Genomic DNA, 21,180 nt, shown 5'->3' with positions numbered 1-21,180 from the left:
TAAAATGTAGTCGTAATTCATGGGACACAAACGATCACTCATCAGATTTCATATATATTCTAGTTTAAATATAAATAATAAATAGTAAAATTAAATATAACGTAAATATTATTTGCTCCGATCAGACATCACTCCGGAAGTAGAAAACTGGTGTCACACAAAAATATACCCTTGCGCCACTAACATTCTAAGCGAATGAAAGAAAACGCAAAACCGGCATTTATTCGTTGCATATTCATATTTGAATTAATTAAGATGTCTGACATAGACGGTGAATGGCAAGTGCAACGTCGACGAAAAGGCGCATCCAAAAGTTTGAAGTCGTTCCAAAGATGTCCATCCCACTGCATTGAACCACTGGATGTTGGGAAGACTCTTAAAAGAATCAGAGAAACTGTGTAAGATGTGTTAACGGAGCTATAACTTTAATTTATTCCATCATTTCAGACTTCTATACTAATTGTCATTCTCTGCAGGGCTGAAATGAGATACGAAGGGTTTTGGAAAGAATGGAATGGTGAGTGTCCCTTGAATGAAGACAAAAGTTATTTCTCATTATTCCTCCTACTAAAAAGCCAAAACAACAGATTAGATTCACCATTATTGTCTCTGATTATGTCACCAGAGCAGATGCTGGCGGCAGTGTCATTGAACCAAAATGACAAGGAGGTCTCTACAGGCCAGCAGCAGGAGAGTTTAGATGCCAAAATATGTCCACTTGAATGTGTGTGTTACGGACTGGGCACCTTTTCTTCATGTGTGTCTGCTCGTTATCAGCTTGCAGTACTGCTCCTTCTTCTGGATGCAGCAATGGTGAAAGTATATGTTGATATGGTCAGTTGTGTATGTCAATGTTCAAGTATACTAACCTAACTGAATGTGCCTCTCCTAGATTCCATTAAAAGACTGTTTTGTTTTTGATCCTGCTTTCTCCCATGGAGAAAAAGATGTACTCCGAGAGTTGGGCCTGACTGTACTAACAGATAATGAGGTTGGTATACTCAGGCATGCATAGTTAGGCATGTGATTATTTATCAACTTAGAATTTTCACCCTCTAACATGCAGGAAGGGAAACGACTGGCTACAAAACCTACGCTTTTTTATCTCATGCATTGTGGGAAAGCCTTGTACAACAACCTCTTGTGGAAGAACTGGAGTCCAAAATGTCTGCCATTTGTGGTAATAATTGGAAACAGCTTTGGTGGCATGAGGGAGAGGTTTGTACAATACGTATTGGATTGGAAATAGGATTGTAATTTTTATTAATTTGTTTTTTTCCCATCCATCCGAACAGAATGATTGAAAGAGAGTTCAAGCGGGACTACAGTTTCATCAGCCAGGCAGTGACTATGTGTGAGGAGAGAAAACTGAACTGTCCATCTCATCTGACTGACATCTTTAGTGACACTGCACTCATGACCTTTAATTATAGCAAAATAAACACTCTTAATCAGTCTACCTGGACAGAGCCGCCTGAGCCACATTATCAGCACTGCTCTGATTTGGAAATAATACAAAAAGAATCGCAGAATGGAGAGAGGACATGAACTACTGGATTGACCATTTAAACTCTGGCCCGTGGGCCAAATGTGGCCCTCTGTGCAATTATATTTAGCCCACGAAGACAAATTGTGCATCAACTTTGTGTCAATACAATTGCAAATTGTCTTCACTTTTAAAAAATAGATGTTGCTATTTTTTTTAATTACCATTCATCTTTTTAAAAATAAACAGTTTTTACTAGTCTCTGATTTCAAAACTAGTTAGTCATCAGTTTGTTATTTAGCCTATATACTGCATATAATGAGACGTTGATACATTTGGGTTGACAGTCATAATGGCCCTCCGAAGGAAACTATGATTACGATGCGGCCCGCAACAAAAAAAGAATTTGACACCCCTGTTCTAAAGGGTGGGGAAGTGCTTTCCCATAGTGTACCTCAGGGCCTGGTGGCCCGCTCCTGTTCATCCTCTTTCTGCTTCCCCTTGGAAATATGCGCTCACGGCCTTCTTTACCACTGCTATGCCGACGCCCAACTTAATATCATCATCAAAGTCATTTTAATTTGATATTAAAATATATATCACTGAGGAGAAATGAGATGGACCTGTTTGACTTTAGTGCTTTTGCACCTTGGCAAAAGAAGTATCTAAAACAGGACCTCTGTAGTTGTTTTAGCTTTATAGTAAATATGAGCAAAAAGACAGAAAAGGAAACTTGAACGTAAGAGCAGTTTCTGTTTCTTGTCGCGCCTTGGCATTTTGGGGATAATAAAATAGGTGTGGTTTCATCTGTATACCTGTTTTATGTGTTTGACAGGAGTTGGAGAAACCAGGGTGTGTGTAGGCTTCCGTAATTACAGTTAACGTTTGATCACAAAGGTTAGCTGCAAAACGTGGACTCGGATATTTCTCTGAACCTAAAAGGGACCGCAAGTTGTTAATTCTCCCATTTTGTCCATTCCCACTAAATTTGATCAATAACACCTTTGATTGGGGTCCAACCATTATCAGGGCACACTGGAGACAACCAGTCACATTCAGGTCCATGGACAATTTAAAATCTTCAATCAATTTTTTAATTACAATGCAAATTCCACAAACAAAGGCCAGAGTTGAACCCTAATCTTCAAAACTGCAGACGTTGATGTACGACAGCATTGTGCTGTCATGAAATCATATCTATTGCTTCTTGACTGTAACTGCAAATGATGTTTACATGAGCAATGGTTTTGTAAAAGTGTGAGTGTTTAAAAGATTCAATCAATCTAAAAAGGAGAAAGCACCACGTTAAGTTTATTGTTAAAAGAAAAATAGCGCTGGAGCATACAGACATCCCCCAGCATGGACACATGGTACAGCTCAGGACATCTCAGTTTACATTACAGTGGGCTGCTACACTAATTTCTTCCGTCCGATGTTTTCAGACTTGATCTGTTCCATTTACAGAGATGCTTTTCACACCGTTGCTTCCTGATTGTCCAGCTGTGCTCATGTTTGAGACAACATCTGCCCATGTCCCCTTACTCTTGGGGCTCTCAGTAATGTCATCTGACTTGGTCTCGTCAGATGGGTCACATCGCACGTCTTCAGTGGCTTTGATGCCATTTGTTGCACTTGAGTCACCATCAGCACGATCCTCCATTTTGGCTTCAGCATCCAAAACCACCCTTTGGCTGGGCTCTGCTTCATCTCCGTCCACTTCTGTTTTCTCCTCTACCACGTGACCGTTAGCTGGGGCGACCGTGTCGACTGAGGTTTCTTCCACTCGCTGACTCTCAGTGGTTTCCTCCACAGCCTGGCTTGGACTGTTCAGAACTTCCTCGCCACTTCCTGTTTCTTGAGCTGGCTCCTTTGCTTGTCCGTTCGTAACCTCCAACAGCTCGTTTGCTGCTTTGCTCATCAGCTCTTTTGCCACGGCTGCCTTCAGTTCCTTGTGTCTCTGCTTGAACTCCTGGAACCTGTCACTATAAACACACAAATCAAGAATTTATTTAAATGCATGGGTGATGTTATCTTCAAAATCTCCTATTTAATATTTTCTTCAATTTACATGACTGCAATCTTCTTAATCCCAGTGACCAGAACCATCTGCTCCAGAATTGTTTCATTTGTAGGGGTCAGGCACTGGGGGGGGAAAAAAAACAGGACACCAAGGGGTTAACAGACCATCCCTCCAAACGTTAAAACAAGTTGCTTCTTACCTCCACTGTTTGTTCGGTAACATTAGGTCCAGCCTGTCTGAGGGAACGTTCTACCTGCACGGCCTGCTTGGTTATCGTGCAGAGAAAGTCTTTGCTGCATCGTGCCTGAGGGTGATCCTCGTCAAACTGCGGAGGAGAAAAGCGGTGGCATTAAATACAACAGATTCTAATTGAGTTGTTTAAAAAAAAAAAAAAAGTGATGCTGACCAAGGCAGTAAAAGCAGCAAGGGCCTCCTTTTCGTGATTCATAGCACCTCTGTAGTCTCCTTTACTACACAGCCACTGGGACATCAGATGCTGACTGCATAAGAAAGAGGGAAAAGCCATGAGTTTGGGAATGTGGCCAAACGATGGCATAGGTGAATCTTACGAGAGGGCAGTGTGCAGATTTGTTGGGCCGAAGAATGAAGTGTTGAGTCTGAGGGCGTTTTTTAAGTATTTTACTGCTTGGTCCCCTTTTAAAAGCAAGCCAAGACAACTCTGCAAGGACAACAATGTTATTTAGAACGGTGACAAGGTTAATAATAATATTTAGAAATAACCTACATCTAGCTTGGCAATGTATGGGTGGTCCTCGCCATGGATGGTTAGCAGAAGTAGACGTGCTCTAAGCAAACACTTCTGGGCCAGGTTGGTCTCCCTTCCGGCAAGAACATACACGGCCAAGAGGGCCTATGGAAAGAGACACACATTCAGATTCTCATTGACAGCTGGAGTTGTGGGTAGTAATGGGTGAAAAGGAGAGCTTGTACTTACATATTGATGGATAGTGTTGGGGTGGTCAAACCCGAGCACCCTCTCACTGATTACCACTGCTCTCAATTGGACACTGCGGGCCTTAGGAACAAAGAAAGATGAAAATATTATTCAAGTAATGTTTTTCTTCTTCTTGCCAGACAAACATGGAAGAAAAATTGAATAGTGTGTGTATTTTACATTATTTGCTTTTCATCAAATTCTATCAAATACATTTATTGACCTTAAAGGCCTTTTCAAAATGGCAACCCCTCCCTTGCTACAAATGTGGCAATTTGGTTTCGTGCTGTGTGATAAAACTGCCTTTAATTGTGGACAGCGATAAAAGTTGATGCCTACCTCAGCAGTTTTACCCTGTAGGAATGCCACTTTGGCCAACAGGCTGTGGCAATAACACGCCTCAGGATGGAGATCATCACACACTCTACCAAACAAATATGCAGCATCTTTTAAATGTTCATGGGCCTGATCCAACAGACCTGCCATAGGGAAGAAATGCTGAGATTAAAAAAGGTCAAACACCTCAGTACCACGATTCAGATTGACTGCCGCACCTTTCTCAAAGTAGTTCTGTGCAGCGCGGAATGCCTTGGAAGCATCTGAAGTTGGCATCTGAACGTGTTTGACAAGAGGGAAGATGTTGATTATGTCGTCGGGTCCGATGGGAGCTTTACCATGGCTGTCGAACAAGTAGTCCCTCAGTCTCAGCTGGTGGAGACACAAAATAAACATTTCTGTTTGTTAGCTTATTTACACAAAATCTAGACACTAACTGATTTGTATTTATCCTAACTTTATAAAATGCTGACAAGCGCGTCACACCCTAGTATAAAAAAAAAAAAAAGTTAAACTGAGCACTATTGTATTTTCTTTACTACCTGGACTCCAGTCTTTAAACAGAACTCTCTAAGCAGGGAGATTTTCTGAAGCCTGTAGCGTTCAACCAGTTGGTTCAGACCAGAGCTGTCAAAAAGAAAAATGGCAGTTGTTGTAACTCGCATTAAAAACAAACTTTAGCAACAAAAGCTATGGCCTTACCCAAGAGTGTCAGAGAGGCTGTATGTTTCAACAGCATCCTGGCAGACCTGATTCCACAGCTCGGCCGCAGTGAGTGTGCTCCAGGGCATGCTCTCCGAGGCCCCGGGCCCTTTGCCGCGGCGCTTTGATTTCTTTTTCGTCTCCTCTCCCAGGGCGGTGGCTGTGAAGTGAGGGACCAATAGGCAGCACAGGAAGTGACTGACTGCTGTTGCTAGACAAGGCATGTCCACACCCTGCAAAGATTCAAATGAAACCCAAATTTCATGCCAATGTAAAACGGCAATTCAAAAAAATTCAAAGTACCTGGAGGAAACTGTTGAAGACTCTCCTTGTTGAGCGCATTAATATTTCACTCATGACTATTCTCTGGTGAAAACACAAGGAATTTTAGTCAATATTTTCTGTAATGTGCTCACGTGATCAAGACTAGTTTAACTGAATTGTGCTTGCTCAACATACCATTAAATGCCTGAGGCGCTCCTTGTGTTTTGACTGGTTGATGGTTTTGACAACATGGCCCAGATAGCGTAGGTTGATGCCCTTCTCGTGTAGGGCTTCCTTTAGAGAAGCTCCATCCATTGGGGTCACATTACTTTGTAGATTAGACTCCACCTGGAAATGCACGTTGGTATTTAAAGCAGTACTGTAACCATCCAACAACGGATGTTTACGCAATATAATCAATGGAAGTACGTACAAAAGCTGGTATCTGATGGGTGACGATGAAAGCTGCAGCTTCTCGCAGTAACTTTTCATGGATCTGTAGCGATTCACTTTCAGCGCTGGGGAATGATACTCCTGTATACAAGCATCGAGAAGCATATGATGCAACGCTTGCGCAAATTATTGATTGATTAACTTTTATTTCTCTTGATACCTGGAGAGAGGGCATTTGGGCAAAATCGCATCTCAAAGATAATTTCACTAAGGGAGCCAACTTCTTTACAAGCAGCCCGTATTGCATCAGTAGCTCGAGAGTCGCCTGCAAAACAGAATCCTTGATGTAAATTGTCAACTTTGCACAATATGAAACACATTTTATCGAACTAGTCAGTCTTCTTACAAGCTGTCGCACATTCTTCAAAGCCTCCATTGTTGTCCAATTTCTCCCTGACAAGCTGTGTGAACTGAGTGTGTCTAAAATAAGCACAAGACTTTAATGAAATGAAAACAAATAAAAGATGGTCATCGAATCCAATTCAACTCACTTGTGCTGGATGAAAATCTGCATCAACTCTGGTCTCAGCCGACACAAGCTGTGAGGAAATCTCTTGGGAACGTCAAAGTCTTTCTGATAATTCAGTGGCCAGCCATCATTTACACTCTTTTCCTCAGCCCCATTGCAGCTTTCCTTCTGTACCTCTTCTCCACTTATTATCTGACTGTTGACTTCTAGACAGTAGTTGGCATCAGCTGGAAAAGTCCTAAATACATCTAGTATGTAGAAGCGCCCGTCTGCCCCCAGCAGTCCTTGTGCGTCCACTGATGTAAACAGTGGTACCCGATGTCCATTGGGTGCTAAGACAATATGTCTCTGGAGAGAAAGCGCTTTGGCAGCATGAGCCAGCAGTTCCAGGATGCGTCTGCGATGGGGAGACTCCTGCAAGCCAGCATTCACTCCATAGAGCAACCCCCTACACCGAAGACAAATGGATGAGCTTATTAAACTAAATACAGCAGGAAATGTCGACTAAGACAAACGCTTTCATTCGTGAAGTCAGTGGCGGCGCTAGAGAGGGCCTTGCCGGGGCACTGATGTAAAGGTGATGTACACAGAAATAGAATTAAAAGGAAGTACCGTGAGACGGGTGGGGTTCCCTCCTCCTGCTCAGTGCCTTCCAAGCCAGGAGCTAAACCTTGGGCTGACAGGCGCACGCCTCTGTAGTCGACAATAGCTGTAGGTAGAGTGTGCAAACCTTGCAGCCCCTGCAGATCACTGTACACCTGCACTCCTTTCAGCTCCAGTCTCTGAGCAGCCCTGAAATGACACAATGTCAAAATATTGAATTAAATCACCTCCGAGTCACGACGCTAATTGAAACTGACTAGCAACCACAATATACTGTCCCTACCTGCGGCCCCTCTCCCCACCAAACACTGTACTAGCTGCCCCCTGGCTCATGAAGAGGCCACCAAACAGGAAAGCTGGATCCTCTGGGTTACCATTGACTGGCTCACCAAAACCTTCAACCACAGTCTCCGCCCCCTGGGACACGGTTCTCACAAATGCACTGTTTACCTAAGGAAAGAATAAGGTGTAAAGACAAAGATTTCGAATGACACTCATCGTAATCTAATTTGAATTGATGTTTTTCGGTTACCTGCAGGAGAGCTCGCTCCCTCTGCAATCTCTCCTCCAGGCTTGTTTGTGGACGATCTCTGGCTGCTTGCAACTCTTCATTCCAGTCTGTAGCCTATAGCAGAGATGCATGCAGGACTCAGCGTCACTTCCCTTGGTACGTATGTCGTTGAGAATTTCCATTTTTATTAATAACCTGGTTTGCTGGTTGATCATCCACCCCTAGCCTGCTGAAGGTGTTTTTGTGAGTGCGGGTGGCGCAGGGAGGACCGAGCCAGCACAGGGTTTGATAAGGAGTAGGCATCATGTCCACTTGGGATATGTCATGTCTGAAAGAAACCACAAAAGCAATCTCAATCCATACAGACAATCTTGTAAATTGTAAAATTTCACTTTGGTTTTGGATTATAATCAGGTAGTAAAGAGTTACTTTCGCAAAGTGTCAGTTTGTGGGTGATCTATTGTTTCGTTTTCCTGTAATTAAGTAACAATGGAACCGTTCTCGTTGCCGGATAGTGCAAATGGAATTTTGGTAAATATAATCCTGACGTGCATCATCCTGCCTGACAAACTATACAGTAAAGCGCAAACAAAAGCAAGATGATCCTCCATGATTTCTGCAAGGTTGTTACACAATTTATTCTTTTTTTTTATATAGTTTGAGTCGCTATAAAATTAGACACAACACAACATACATCTTACTTAAACTGTCTTAGTTAAATGGCTTTTAGGATTGAAGAGGACTATGCCATTTATGTTTGTGTCCGACTTCAAAATAAAAGCAATTTTTGTATCTTCTGCCTTACTCGTGAAAGTTCCGCTCACCACAGTGCTTTGATAGAAACACAAATACTTTACGGGGTTTTTTCCTATTTCATGCTCTTGTAGTTTTACCTGTTTTTAGTAAAAGCTTGTTTGAAGGCAGGACTAATGTGACAGAGCAGATCAGTGAAGCAGTGGCACAATGGTGATGACTGGGAAGGGCGGGGATCAAATGCTTCTGGTGTAGATCTGAAATCAATTAGACCAAGAGTTGATGATGCAATCTACGGCAATGATAATATAAAACTGAAAATAATTTTTAATCGTTACCTGTTAACAAAGAAACCTTTCGGACATGATGTAATGTCACACTTTTGTCCCTCTGTCGTCACCGCAGTAATGTACATAAAGTCTCCTTGCAGTTTCCTGTGTCCTGGAGGAGGGTCCCAAGAGCTAAGAGACAAGTCCTGAAGGTAGCTTGGGACCTGATGACGACAAAACTCAACAGGTTAATGACAGTATCGAATTGCGCAATCAGATTGGATGTATCGGTACAGACAGTATTCCACCTGTGGTTTGGAGCTTTGTGGTAATAGGGCCATCAGTGGTCTGTCGGAGGAACCAGGCAGGAGGTACTGGGGGGGTGTGCAGTCATTATTGGCTGCTTCTGGTTTTGGGTTGCTTGACGAGCGTTTCAGATTCTTTCCATTTGGCAAGCTTGTTTCTGCAGCAGTAATAATGTACAGTTTTTCAGATTTGTCTCTACAATGACCTTCTGAAATGAACACACGTGAAGTATGCAAATGTGCTCACCTGATGTTTGCGTAAGTGTTTCCAGTATGCTTGGTGAACGTCCTTCTTTCAATGCATCCCGAGGTCCAGAAGCCCGCAACAGCTCGAGGACTCGAGACAAGTGCTGCTTTGCTGAGCGCGCGGTGAAAGGTTCTGGATAGTCGAAGCCACATAGAAGTAGAGTAAATGTTTGAATGAGGGAAAATTAAAATTTTCACCCCGACTGTGCATTTATTTCTGAAAATTGTATCTTATGAGTTAATTTGATGAGCATTTCAAAAGTAAATATTCTAATTTAATGATCGAAGATGACGAAAAATGCCATTGACACCAATCAATATATTTGCTGTAAATACAACCCATTCAGTAGAAATCAATGACAAAAAACAAGGTGCTGTACCTTCAACCAGACGAAGGATTGCACCAGGTTTGAGTCCTTTGACATTTTGCAATCCGACAAGGGGGTCGAGGGTTGCACCAGCGAAGGCCAGAGACAGGTTGGTGCGCGGAGCAACTTCATCTCTCGAGAGCAAAATCGTTAGCGCGTCTTGAACCAGCCAAAATACACGAACCTTCGTACACAAAAAAACCCACAGGAATGAAATAGTCACACTTTTACTCTATATACTTTATGGCAAAAATGCAAAGTATAATAAACATAATAATATTATTAAATGAACATCACTCTGACAGGGACAATTAAAAGTGACCACTATAATTGTTAAAATTGTTGCTAATACCGAATAAAATTCCCAATATATTCTTTGTGCTCTCCATAACAACATTAGCTAAACTTGCACAATCCGATGAGATTAGATACAGAATGAGTAAAACAAGTTTGTTTTGTACCTGAAACTCAAAAGGCTCCAATCCTGCTCCCTGGATCTTCACCGGGAATGATGAGTCATCGTCTTGTTTGATTGTCAGAGCATCTTTTCCATGAGCAACACTAATAACGTCTGTTTGGAGGGAGAAACCAGGAAGCCAGTCTTCATACTATTCATTAAATACTGCCCATTTGACTTAAATGGCTGCAGAGAAAATGAACAAATCCCTTGGAATGTCCTCAGCTCAGGTTCAAATCCAATGTTGCACTGAATCGACTACTGCTTGGAGGACTTATGTCATAGTTGAGGTCTCTGAATGTAGCTACCGTATTCTCAACTTGTTCTTGAGCCCACAAAGTATTTGAGACTAGATCAACAGTACCTCTGCTGGTTACAGCCAAGTATTGCACTAAATGTTTCCCTTCTCGCTTGAAGCCCAGTTGAGCTGTTTTTAACTTAACATTCAGGTACAATTTGTATTGAACTTTTCTGTAATACCTTTTAAATGGATCGTTTACGCTGACAAATATTAAATAGGGTCTGATGAACACAAATTACCATAAGTTAACGACACAGTTAGTCATTTTGTTGATCCTTTGGATAATATTTTTTTAACGTAGGACTTGGTGTAAAAAGTTTGACACTCACAGGCCTAAAGTCAATAAACAATTTAATGTGTTGTAAACATGACACACAAAGAGGGAGAATGAGCAAGCGCAATGGTAGGTGAAAGTGAATGACAAAAAAAAAAAAAAAAAAAAAGGGTGTGCCTTTACTGGCACACAAATAACTACTCATGCAGGGGGAAGCAGGACCTAGCATGTTTAACCTACATTGTGACTAAACCTGTTGAATTTGCCTATCGGCCTTCGTGTCATCCAAGGTTGAAGTGACAGCCACACCCAGCAGCGGCATGTGGAAACTGCAAAGTGCTACAACCCAAACTAACACTGCTTCAGCCTTGCATGCATGCATGCATGTGCATGCTACTACACCTTCTCCAAGTAGTGCACACTCACTCAGGAGGAATGTGGCAGTTCTACAATAAAGCCCTTGCTGTCAGTGTGGGAGTCCACCACTGGAAATCACCCAAAGAACAGCTTCACTCTTCACAATTGGTTGGAGGAAGTTTCCTCCCCTTTTCTGGCATTCCGCCACCAGCCTTTCTTTTCTTACTACTGCACAAACCTTCATAGTTGACAAGTTCATTTTCATGCCCAAAACTCAACGTGTCTAAATCTTATTTAATCAAATGTCACTTGTCGTCACATTTTAATAAGGCGTTGAACAGTGTGCCAATACATTTAGGAGCATAAAAAGGCCTTGGGGCACTCTCACCTGCAGACAGGCCAGCACACATTCTACCGTAACCACTCCAATCTGTCTAAGGGGAGTGGCAACGTTAAGTTGTAGGAGAATGAAGACTCATTAATTCCTGGATATCAGTTTTTTCCTCCCCTCTGAATTTGCACTATGAATACCAAAAGGCAGACATATTCATAGCAGCAGAAGCATGTTGAATGTCCCAACCCCCTTTTACTCTCCAACGGGGAGGTACGAAAGAAAAACAAGGAAAAGAAAAGTAAAGTCACAAGCATGTTTGGATTTCTCACCGTTCGTCTTGGCGTGAGTTCTTCCTGCTGCTCCCTTCCTCACTTTGTCCTTCATGTCTGTGTGTTGATTCCTTTTTCTTTTTGTGTTTTGGCTTTACTATGCTGAAAAGTGCTGCAGTCTTGCTTCAAGCTGAAATGCAATGAATGTCCTTAAAAACGTGCAGCTGGATAACTTGTAAACCTTACAGAAGGAAAGTAAATGACTGTGTAGGACTATGACTCCTGCCCCTTCTGTTCTGCAAACTCAACTTATCTGTTCGCACTCTGTATATAAAAAAGAAAAAAAAAGCCCCACCCTCTTGTTGCTCCACAGTCAAGCCTACTCTGCGTGTCTCCAACACTATTTTGTTAGCTTGCTTGGGTGTGTCTATGCATTCTGTGCTCACTTTCTACCCCAGGCATGTTTCACTCCCTGAGCCTAGAGGGGAATGTGGAAGTTAAGTACGTACAAGTTTTGATTGGCAGAGTTTAGATCTCAGTCAGCCCATGAATCAATCAATTTGAAATATTATGCTGGGAACATTGGTTGACATGCTTATGTCTTAGGGCAGTCATGTGTAAATGAAACTACTACAAATAAATGGTTGCATGTTTTTAGTGTTGTTTTTTTGGCCGCTTCCTCAACTGGGTGCGTCTGCCTTGTGATGTGGTTACTCACGAATTACTGAAAAATTCATTTACAAATCGACCGACTTCATTCTATGTCGGACCAGGACTCCATAAACATAAGATTTCTATTTTCAACACATCTCAGAAGAACGGAGATGTCACGCACGTAAATCGTAACGTTGATTCTTTACCTCATATATGCTATTTATGTTTACAGCATTTGAATGAGGGAAAAAATAAAAGACGGGCGCTGCGATTATGGAACGCTTTTTTGTGTTTTTTACAGCATAGTACTCACCGTGGAGTCGGAAAACGTTGTCACTCGTGACGTATCGCAGTGTGGGGGCGGGAAAATGGTGCCTTCAGGTTCTCCTCGTAAATTTTACTGCCACGTGACACTTTAGATTGTTTATACGGCATGTTTCCGATAACATTCTACAGTAAAATGTACAAATACTAACATTGATAACCGAAATAATTTTGATCGGGAAACATTTAGATTTGGTCCTTTTTCCCCCAAGCTAACGCGTCACGTGTAATATTCAAATACACATTGCATTTTAAAATTCCCGATATTACCTTAACGTTGCATTATTTGACAGTCAACCGTCCTTGGCTAATGGCTACCCAGTTGATCGGGGCTTGCAAAATAACAACTACGAAGCATTTCCACCTAAGCATTTTGCAGTTTGTCGGTGAGTTTAAGTCTAGCCTTTATGTTATACTTGAATGTACATAGAATGTGAAACTCGTAAATGTCGCTTTCCGTTTCGCAATCTTTACCAAGCTAGCCTGCAAACAAACATTCCGCCTCAAAGCTGTGATGGTGGACAAGGAACGTTTAATTAAAATATTTTTTTAAATGATGCTACATATGATCTTTGGGCAGTTGTGTACATTGTGTGCACATAGTTTGTGTCCTATATTTTAGTTTCGTGGTTATGTAATGACATTTCGCGTCAATGTAAACACCAATGTGCGTCCTCCCAATAGTCGAGTTTGACTAACAGGAGTGTGTTTATGTTGTCAAACTTGACTTGACTTGAGTCAAACACCCTCCCACAGGTCACGGCAGGGGCTTGGCATAAGATTGAGTCAATGTCCCTTAGTTCTGCTGACCAGGGTGGTCTATCTCAGGCCGCCCCATCCACCGAAGACAAGGACCAGTCGAACTGTCCCGATGAAGTTGTGACTGCAGAGAACACACATGTGGACCAGGTGTGTGTGTGTGTGTGTGCACCTACCGTTAGTGTTGTGTTGATTTCAGGGTGATCAGACTTGGTGATGTGTGGTAACTGTACATCCTTTTCTCAAATGTATCCTACTGATTGAAGTTTTTAATCGTAGGTGTCATACACAAGGCCTGTGGGCGAGATCTGGACCTCAGTGTTTTCTGTGTTTTTTTTATGTGTATGAGCACATTTGATTGTTATTTCAAATCCCTTATGTTGTTGTACAGATGCTGAAAATTGTGTCAGTGTTGCTGTTTCATCATCTGATTGAACGTTTTGTTGTGGTTCCACCTCTTTGTTGTGGTCGGTTCCTGGAAAGTATGTCAACAGTAATTAGTGAAATGCAAATTAGCAAAGAAAACGGCTAGCAACTGTTATAACCCAGTGGTATGCCCCTCTCCCTTGACTGAGCCTCAGGCCACAGAGAAAAGCTTGACCAAGTCCTGATCATGTGATAAAAGAAACAATGTGGCTCTCTGCAACAACTTCTGACACCTTGCACAACTCCAAGGCTGTGCCAGGCAGGACTGAAATAGTCTATTGACTCAGCATTGTCACAATTCACACCACTCAAGGGTCCATCAATCTCTGTGCTCACTAATTCTTATTTAGCGTGAGACTTGGGTTGTGCTCCTGTTCTAATGGACAAAAATAGCTGCGACATTCTTTACCCGCTGAGCGACAGCACGGCAAAATGAAGACGCTGTCCTTGTGTCTTGAGAAAGAAATAGTTAGGCTATACATGGAAATCACATACTGTTCTTTTTTGTGGTTGCACTCACTGTTAACATTTGGTGACATTTACTTTCCCAAGGTTAAGCAACTTTTAATGGCTCTTAGGAAAGACCTTTTCCAAATTATTCATCATTATTTCTGTAAATGTCAACACCCTCCTGACTTATTTCCTGACTTAGCAATTGTGTGATGATGTGTCAAGTAGTGGAAGGCTCCAAATGATTAAGATTCAAGGAAGTAGGGTTGTTTACAAGCTGGACTTGTGTCACTGGTACAAAGAGGGGGGGCTGGATGAGTAGAATAGAGCTTTGTCTGCCTGACCAAGTGGAAAGCAGACCTGATTCTTTCCTGTTTGTTGTTCTTTACTTTGGCAGATTGTCACATTAGGAGCTTAGTGGTACAAAACAGACTGATCTCTGACCTTAATCATTTTTAACTTGTATATTGATACTTTTGGTGTGTTTTTTTAATTTATTATAATTTTTTTACAGGGACTGCCGGCAGTACATGAAGCCTCTCCCGGTTCGACTTCATCCTTTGAGATGCTCGATATGGAGCCTGTCCCACCTCCTTATCAAAAAGTGCAGCCTCACTGGTTCTTCTACAAACAGAGCGATGACAATGTACTTTGGCTCCCTTTTAGCAGAGAAGACTCAGACAAATTAGAGAATGCCGACAATGCAAGTAAGCATGCTCAAACTGTGCCGAGACACCTCGATTACACCTGGTCCAACGTGTAATGTCGCTCTATGTTAGGAGGCAACAATGAGGAGGTGGTGGTGGCCGTGGAAGGCGAGCGTTATGATGTGCATGTCAAGGAGAGGAAGTGCTATGCCGTGTACTGGGAACAAAAACCCATTGAGGTTCGCCGCTGCACGTGGTTCTCCAAAGGAGATAAAGACATGAGGTTCACGCCATACTCTGAAGACTTCAGCAACAGTCTGGAGGTAGTCTGGCACCAGGGAAACTCCTTCACATCTGGTTCATTCCTCAATAAATAGTTGATTTGTTCCAATTTTACAGGACGCTTACATGATCGCGGTTACTTTAGACGAGTGGAAAAGGAAGTTGGATTTTCCCACGGGAGAGACAGTCATTTTACACAATCCCAAGGTGATTCCTTCACTTAGAATGTTGGCGTAATTACATTTATGACAAAGCTGCATTCTTCTGTTTTTTTTATTTTTTATATTCTCATCTTTTCCTCTCCCACTTTTTCAGCTGATGATGCATTATCAGCCAATAGGATTGCAGGAAGACTGGATCTCCTCGCCATCCGAGAACACCCGTCCTAGAACAGTCAAACGTGGCATTAACAACATCCCTGTAGAAATACCAGATGGTATGTTTTTTTCCCCCAACATTGTAACATTCCCACACTGGCTACTTTATTTTGGTAACCCATTAGAAGTGCTGTTTTAAAATATGACAACAGTTACATTTTGTTTTTGTTTAAAGGTGAACCCGAAAAGGTGGACCACCTTGTGTTTATGGTCCATGGCATCGGTCCTGCATGTGACCTGCGTTTCAGATCAATCATACAGTGTGGTAAGTTTTTTTTATTTTCATTTTTATGCATGTTCTTCACTGTACTGAAATTGATCATTCCTCGTCTAGTGAACGACTTCCGAAGTGTGTCGCTGTCCTTGTTGGCTTCTCATTATAAGAATGCTCAGCTCGAGGGCAAGGTTGGCAAAGTCGAGTTCCTCCCAGTGAACTGGCACAGCGCATTACATGGAGATGCCACTGGTGTGGATGAGTAAGTGTATCTGAATGTGTAAACACACGCGAAGCTACCTCATTATTTCGGACTCATTGGATTTGTTTTTCTTCTCATTTCCCAGGGATATCCATAGGATCACTCTGCCTAGCATCAGCAGACTGAGACATTTCACCAATGACACGCTGCTCGACTTGTTTTTTTACAATAGTCCCACCTACTGCCAGACCATAGTGGACACAGTCGTCTCAGAGATCAACAGACTGCACACGCTCTTCAAACAGAGACACCCCAAGTTCAAGGGGGAAATTTCCGTCGTGGGTCATAGCCTCGGTTAGAAACACATTCAACTTTTCAAGTCACCTTGAGCATTAAAACACTTATTGTGTTGTTATCTCTCTTTTAATAGGTTCATTGATCCTGTTTGACTTGCTAACCAACCAGCTAAATGGTTCAAAAGCATCTGCAAAAGAGGAGGTACACGTGTGTTCACAATGATTGCTTCCTCAGTAATTGTACGAAAAAGAGAATTAAAAAAAAAAAAAAACTTTATGCTGAAGGTGCTGTCTGATGACCCATGTCATCAGGACCATGATACACTAGAGCAGACTCTCACCCGACTGGGACTACAGCAATACTCAACAATATTGAAGGCAGAAAACCTGGATCTGGAATCACTGGTGACACATAAACACGAAAAAGCAAAATGTCTTGAGGAAACTTTTATAATGTACGGCTTCTTTTTCTTTAGGCTCTTTGCCAGGAAAAAGATCTCAAAGATATTGGAATTCCACTTGGACCCCGGAAGAAGATCCTGAAATATGTCAAGAGAAAATACTTTTCAGAGGTCAGAAATGATTGTTTTATGTCAAAGTCAAGGTTGTTTAAATGTGTTTTAGCAGCTTTATCTGTGATAGCAGCAGTTACTTACTGTATTTCAAAATGTTCACTTAGGATTCCAAAGCAGGACGCCTGGCACAAATGCGACAAGGTTCCCTCTGTTGTGAGGACAATGGTAACCAATCTCCGGAATTGGCAGTGGGAAAGGGCCAGTTCCTCAGAACACAGTCCATCACCAGCGCTGTAGATTATGAATATTTCAACATGGGCATCGGACAGGTACCAAGCATGTATGCATGAAAAGGATTATTTTTGCTTCCAGCCTTCATGCATCACCCTCCTGCTTCTCTCCCGCCTGCTTACCCGGACAGACCAGTGGAGGCATAGCCAAGGGACAGGTTTGTCTCAAGTGGTTTCCACATGATAGCCTTGAAACACAACATAGTCCAGGCGTCACTAATATGATGCTCGCCGGCACCAAAAGCGCATCATTAAACTGAAGACCTGTAGTTTGCCAATGGTTCAGTATTGTGATCACTGAAGTATGGTGTAGAAGCTTTCAATTCATCAGTACCAAGAAGGTATTTCTCAATTTAACAAAAAAAAAAATTGGTGACCCCTGGGATTAGTCACTTATGATCAATATTGTTTTATTGGTCGTAACAGACTGTGGAACCCAAGACCATCCTCACTTTCTGTTCTCATCCACTCCTGCACGCGTGACCAGCTTTCTTCCTTGCATGCGCTCATTCACTTTCAAAGTTGTTTTGAAAATCTTTTATTATTGCTTTTTGAGAAAAGCGATTTGAACATTCTCTCTACAGGTATCTGTTGATTATCCACAGTTGGCGTTCCAGCCGCAGACCTTTTTTGCGTTTGGATCCCCTATTGGCATGTTCCTAACAGTTCGTGGACTTAAACGAATTGATCTCAACTACAGCTTCCCAACCTGCAAGAGCTTTTATAACATCTACCACCCGGTGGGCAACAAAAAAATATACTATCTGACATTCGCTTGATGTAATCATGTGTGATCCATTCGGATGAAAACGCAAAATCATCTGTCTTGTCTTGTGTTGTGCAGTTTGATCCTGTAGCTTACCGGATTGAACCCATGATTGTTTCAGAAGTTGAGTTTGAGCCCATGCTCATTCCACACCACAAAGGCCGCAAGAGGATGCACTTGGGTATGGAACCCCTCCTCCCCAATCTATGTCAAACACTTTTAGCATGACCTTTTCTTCAGGAATCCTAAAAATATGCTTTTTATTATCTACTAGAACTGAAGGACAGCTTGGCCCGCATGAGCATAGATTTGAAAAATAATCTATTGGGATCGATAAGGACCGCTTGGAAGTCATTTTCCAGACCGTCTGTTGCTGCACTGCCCCCAGTAGATGAAGGGGTAACTACAACAGATGGAAAACTTCAGGAAACGCAAGGTAGATTGAGTTTTTTTGTGCATTGTGAAATTGACAGTATATTGTGTAAATATGTGGAGTATTGTATACGTGTGTGTGTGTGGGCATGTGCCCATCTAACCCCCTTGTCTTCGCACTCCTCATTCTCTGCTTGCCAACATCCTGCCTGTTTGTCTCTTAACTCTGTCTGGTGGTCACATCTGCTTCCGGCACTTCTTTGCACTTTACTGTGAACCTCAGCGTTGGCTCCAGTTTGCGCCTCTGCTCAGAGGGAAGAACAAAGAGGTGACTTTTGGACTAAAATATTGGAGTGGCCCAGGGCCCTTCATAGGCATTACTTCCAAGGTAAGCCAGGGCGATCATACAGCTAACATGGAAGAGGTATAATATTTACTTAAAATGGGATAGGCTCCAGCATGCCTACAACCCCCGTGAGGAAAAGTGGTTAAAAAAAATGGATGAATGGATTTTTTACATTTTGTGAAAGACCCAAAAATTCACAACTGTGTGCCATCAATTTTTTAATTTGAAATCTTTGTCCCCTTTTTTAACACAATACTGTGAGCTACATCATTCTTGTCACCGAGAGTCATACTTTAGGCGATGTAACGATTGACTGCTCTATGACTGATTGCTTTTTTACTAATTGTTGTACTGTCAAAACATGTCTTCAACACTGTAATGAACTAAATAATTCAGGACTATTTATGTGGCGCTCCCTTTTCAGGTGTCATGTACGCATGTTCAAAGTGTGTATTATTATGTCAGTGGCAGGTGGTGCAATTTAAAAATATGTATGACTAATTTTGCTCGTTGAAATTTTGCTCTGACCGATCAATCAGAGGACGGAAACATGCTGATACCATTGGCGCTCTGGACTAATTTTATATTTGATTGGTTATAGAAGCAAGGTGGATCACTGCTTAGCACATCCGCCTCACAGTTCAAAGTTGCAGGGTTTGATTCCGGCTTTGGACTCTTTTGAAGAATAGTCCCAATAAGCAGATATTTAATATATTTTTCTGTAGCCCCTGCAGGTGAGAACGAGGATGTGGAATCGTCAAGCTCAGCAGAGCAGCCGCAGCAGGCAGAGCACGCAGAAATAAAAATGGGAATGTTGAATGGAGGGCGACGGATCGACTATGTGCTTCAGGAAAAACCCATCGAGAGCTTCAACGAATATTTGTTTGCCATTCAGTCTCACCTTTGCTATTGGTAAGTCATACGTGATCGTCAGAAGAGATGCCGCTTTAATTTGAATTACTTGTTTTTTTTTTTTCCCCTGTAAGATTTTTATTTCTGACTTTTTGTCTCTCAGGGAATCCGAGGATACCGCTCTGTTGCTGCTGAAGGAAATTTACGACAAACTGGATGTGACATTAGAATAGATTTAACCGTAATTTGATTTTGTGTAATAAAATCCACTTCAGGGACCTGAGAGTTCGTTCAAGAAGGACACTTAACAGATATTGTGCAATCTTCCTCGAGAATGCCTTCTGGTCAGGTGATCTCTGGTTAGAGATGTCAGTTAAATTTTTAGTCACCGCCCAAGTGGCGTTGGTGTCCAGCTCTTATCATGCTATGTGTTGCACTTTTTTTGTGTGTTTCCTTACCTACTTGCACTTTGATTGCTATCAGCATATCTCACAAACAACTGTAACTCGATATTGTGGAAGATTTTACATTATGACCAAGAGATCATTATAAAAAAAAAAAAGAACGTGTTGAAACATTCAAACACAATTTATAATAGAAAGTGTTCAAGGGAGCACTCCTTCGTATTATTATTTTTGTATAGTCGGCAAAGTGAAGCGTTTGCAGTGTTCCAAAATTTGCTTGCTGCCCACCCAAAGAAACCAAAAGCTGCTGCTGCTACGATGTATAATTTTGGAAAAAAAATATTCTTTTACTTAGCAATCAATCCTTAATCTATCCATTTCAAATTTTTGCTCTTAAGATATAATACTGTCGACTATCAAGATGGGAAGATGTTTGCACAGCTCAATTTGATCATGTGAAGGACCAAATTCTGCGCTCTTGTGTATCAAGCAAGGGATTATACACCATTAAGAGTTTGCCTTGATATCTCATGTACAGTAGCTCTGCTATGTTTATATCAACATTCTACTGCAGTTTATGCAGGTATGTGCTGAAGTAGCATAGTTGCCACTTTGTCATATTCAAAACCTAAAAACAATCGAAGGTAACTCAAGTTTGTATTCATATTCAGCAGTCCTTGTTGTTCACCCTCTCGCAACTAAATTGTTTACTAGACTCTGACGTTTTTAACTAGTTAAAGGTGTATCTCAAGCATGTGCATCTGACATTTACACTCTCCAAAGAAGCACTGAACATGTTTTTTGTTTTATCGTATACTTGACATCTCTGCTTTTGCAATGCACCCTTGACGGGTATGTCGACGCGCACAATAGTGACTCTTTATACCTCTTTTGTGTGCCATAATAAAACAATGGCTTCTATTCCACTGCTATGTCAACATTTTTACTGGATGCAAATGAACATTGAAATGATAGCAGGGTTGGAGCTAACATTATTATCTATTATCACCTAAATGCCAGATCTTGGAAGCATGCCAAGTGAAGTTCCGAGCCCAGATCCACTCACTCATTGCAGTTTGGATTCGCAATTCTGAGCATTTACACTAATAAATCACACAAATGGACACAAAGCAAAGCTCTAATGTCAGTCATCCCTTTCAAGTCCACAACAGCTTCTTTTGATATGCGAGGTTAGGCCACTAAGGGGCAGTATAACGCACTAATGAAGACAACTAATTTGTTGTTAACTTCAATTTGGATCGGCATTAAACA

General features: G+C 41.8%; 3 protein-coding genes across 10 annotated transcripts; 2 read left to right on the top strand and 1 right to left on the bottom strand.

The window, feature by feature from the left end:
• Window positions 1-147: 147 nt before the first annotated feature.
• srrd (SRR1 domain containing) lies at window positions 148-1,752 on the top strand. The gene is made up of 6 exons (XM_049716718.2): window positions 148-398; window positions 477-517; window positions 626-813; window positions 893-991; window positions 1,067-1,218; window positions 1,296-1,752. Exons 1-6 carry the CDS (start codon window positions 196-198, stop codon window positions 1,546-1,548), a joined length of 936 nt encoding a protein of 311 aa, XP_049572675.1. The 5' UTR covers window positions 148-195; the 3' UTR covers window positions 1,549-1,752.
• A 1,018-nt stretch (window positions 1,753-2,770) lies between these two features.
• si:ch211-166a6.5 (clustered mitochondria protein homolog) lies at window positions 2,771-12,772 on the bottom strand. Its single transcript, XM_049716702.1, has 29 exons — window positions 12,700-12,772; window positions 11,793-11,922; window positions 10,202-10,311; window positions 9,753-9,924; window positions 9,374-9,505; window positions 9,130-9,284; window positions 8,891-9,045; window positions 8,693-8,809; window positions 7,995-8,127; window positions 7,821-7,913; window positions 7,572-7,738; window positions 7,298-7,477; window positions 6,708-7,133; window positions 6,563-6,636; window positions 6,377-6,481; window positions 6,197-6,297; window positions 5,959-6,111; window positions 5,803-5,865; window positions 5,500-5,732; window positions 5,340-5,424; window positions 5,016-5,169; window positions 4,801-4,940; window positions 4,462-4,542; window positions 4,252-4,377; window positions 4,076-4,185; window positions 3,913-4,006; window positions 3,706-3,831; window positions 3,555-3,628; window positions 2,771-3,468 (listed from the first exon to the last, which is right to left on the bottom strand). The coding sequence occupies exons 2-29, from the start codon at window positions 11,845-11,847 to the stop codon at window positions 2,925-2,927; spliced, it is 4,158 nt and encodes a 1,385-aa protein (XP_049572659.1). The 5' UTR covers window positions 11,848-11,922; window positions 12,700-12,772; the 3' UTR covers window positions 2,771-2,924.
• A 39-nt stretch (window positions 12,773-12,811) lies between these two features.
• ddhd2 (DDHD domain containing 2) lies at window positions 12,812-20,834 on the top strand. Of its 8 annotated transcripts, none has more exons than XM_049716706.2 (19): window positions 12,823-13,096; window positions 13,467-13,619; window positions 14,860-15,052; window positions 15,125-15,315; window positions 15,392-15,481; window positions 15,590-15,710; window positions 15,827-15,916; window positions 15,986-16,127; window positions 16,213-16,421; window positions 16,498-16,565; window positions 16,649-16,768; window positions 16,840-16,935; window positions 17,043-17,207; window positions 17,300-17,326; window positions 17,774-17,908; window positions 18,013-18,115; window positions 18,209-18,370; window positions 19,378-19,564; window positions 19,668-20,834. In XM_049716706.2, exons 2-19 carry the CDS (start codon window positions 13,500-13,502, stop codon window positions 19,735-19,737), a joined length of 2,289 nt encoding a protein of 762 aa, XP_049572663.1. In that variant the 5' UTR covers window positions 12,823-13,096; window positions 13,467-13,499; the 3' UTR covers window positions 19,738-20,834. The 8 variants fall into 8 exon arrangements, with proteins under 8 accessions (XP_049572668.1, XP_068506405.1, XP_049572663.1 ...); XM_049716704.2 differs by having other exon boundaries at window positions 17,753-17,908; XM_049716705.2 differs by having other exon boundaries at window positions 12,830-13,096; window positions 17,753-17,908; window positions 19,387-19,564.
• Window positions 20,835-21,180: the final 346 nt, after the last annotated feature.

Source organism: Syngnathus scovelli, chromosome 3 (genome assembly GCF_024217435.2).
Source record: "Syngnathus scovelli strain Florida chromosome 3, RoL_Ssco_1.2, whole genome shotgun sequence".
Lineage (NCBI taxonomy): Eukaryota > Metazoa > Chordata > Actinopteri > Syngnathiformes > Syngnathidae > Syngnathus > Syngnathus scovelli.
This window is presented reverse-complemented; position numbering and strand designations above follow the sequence as displayed.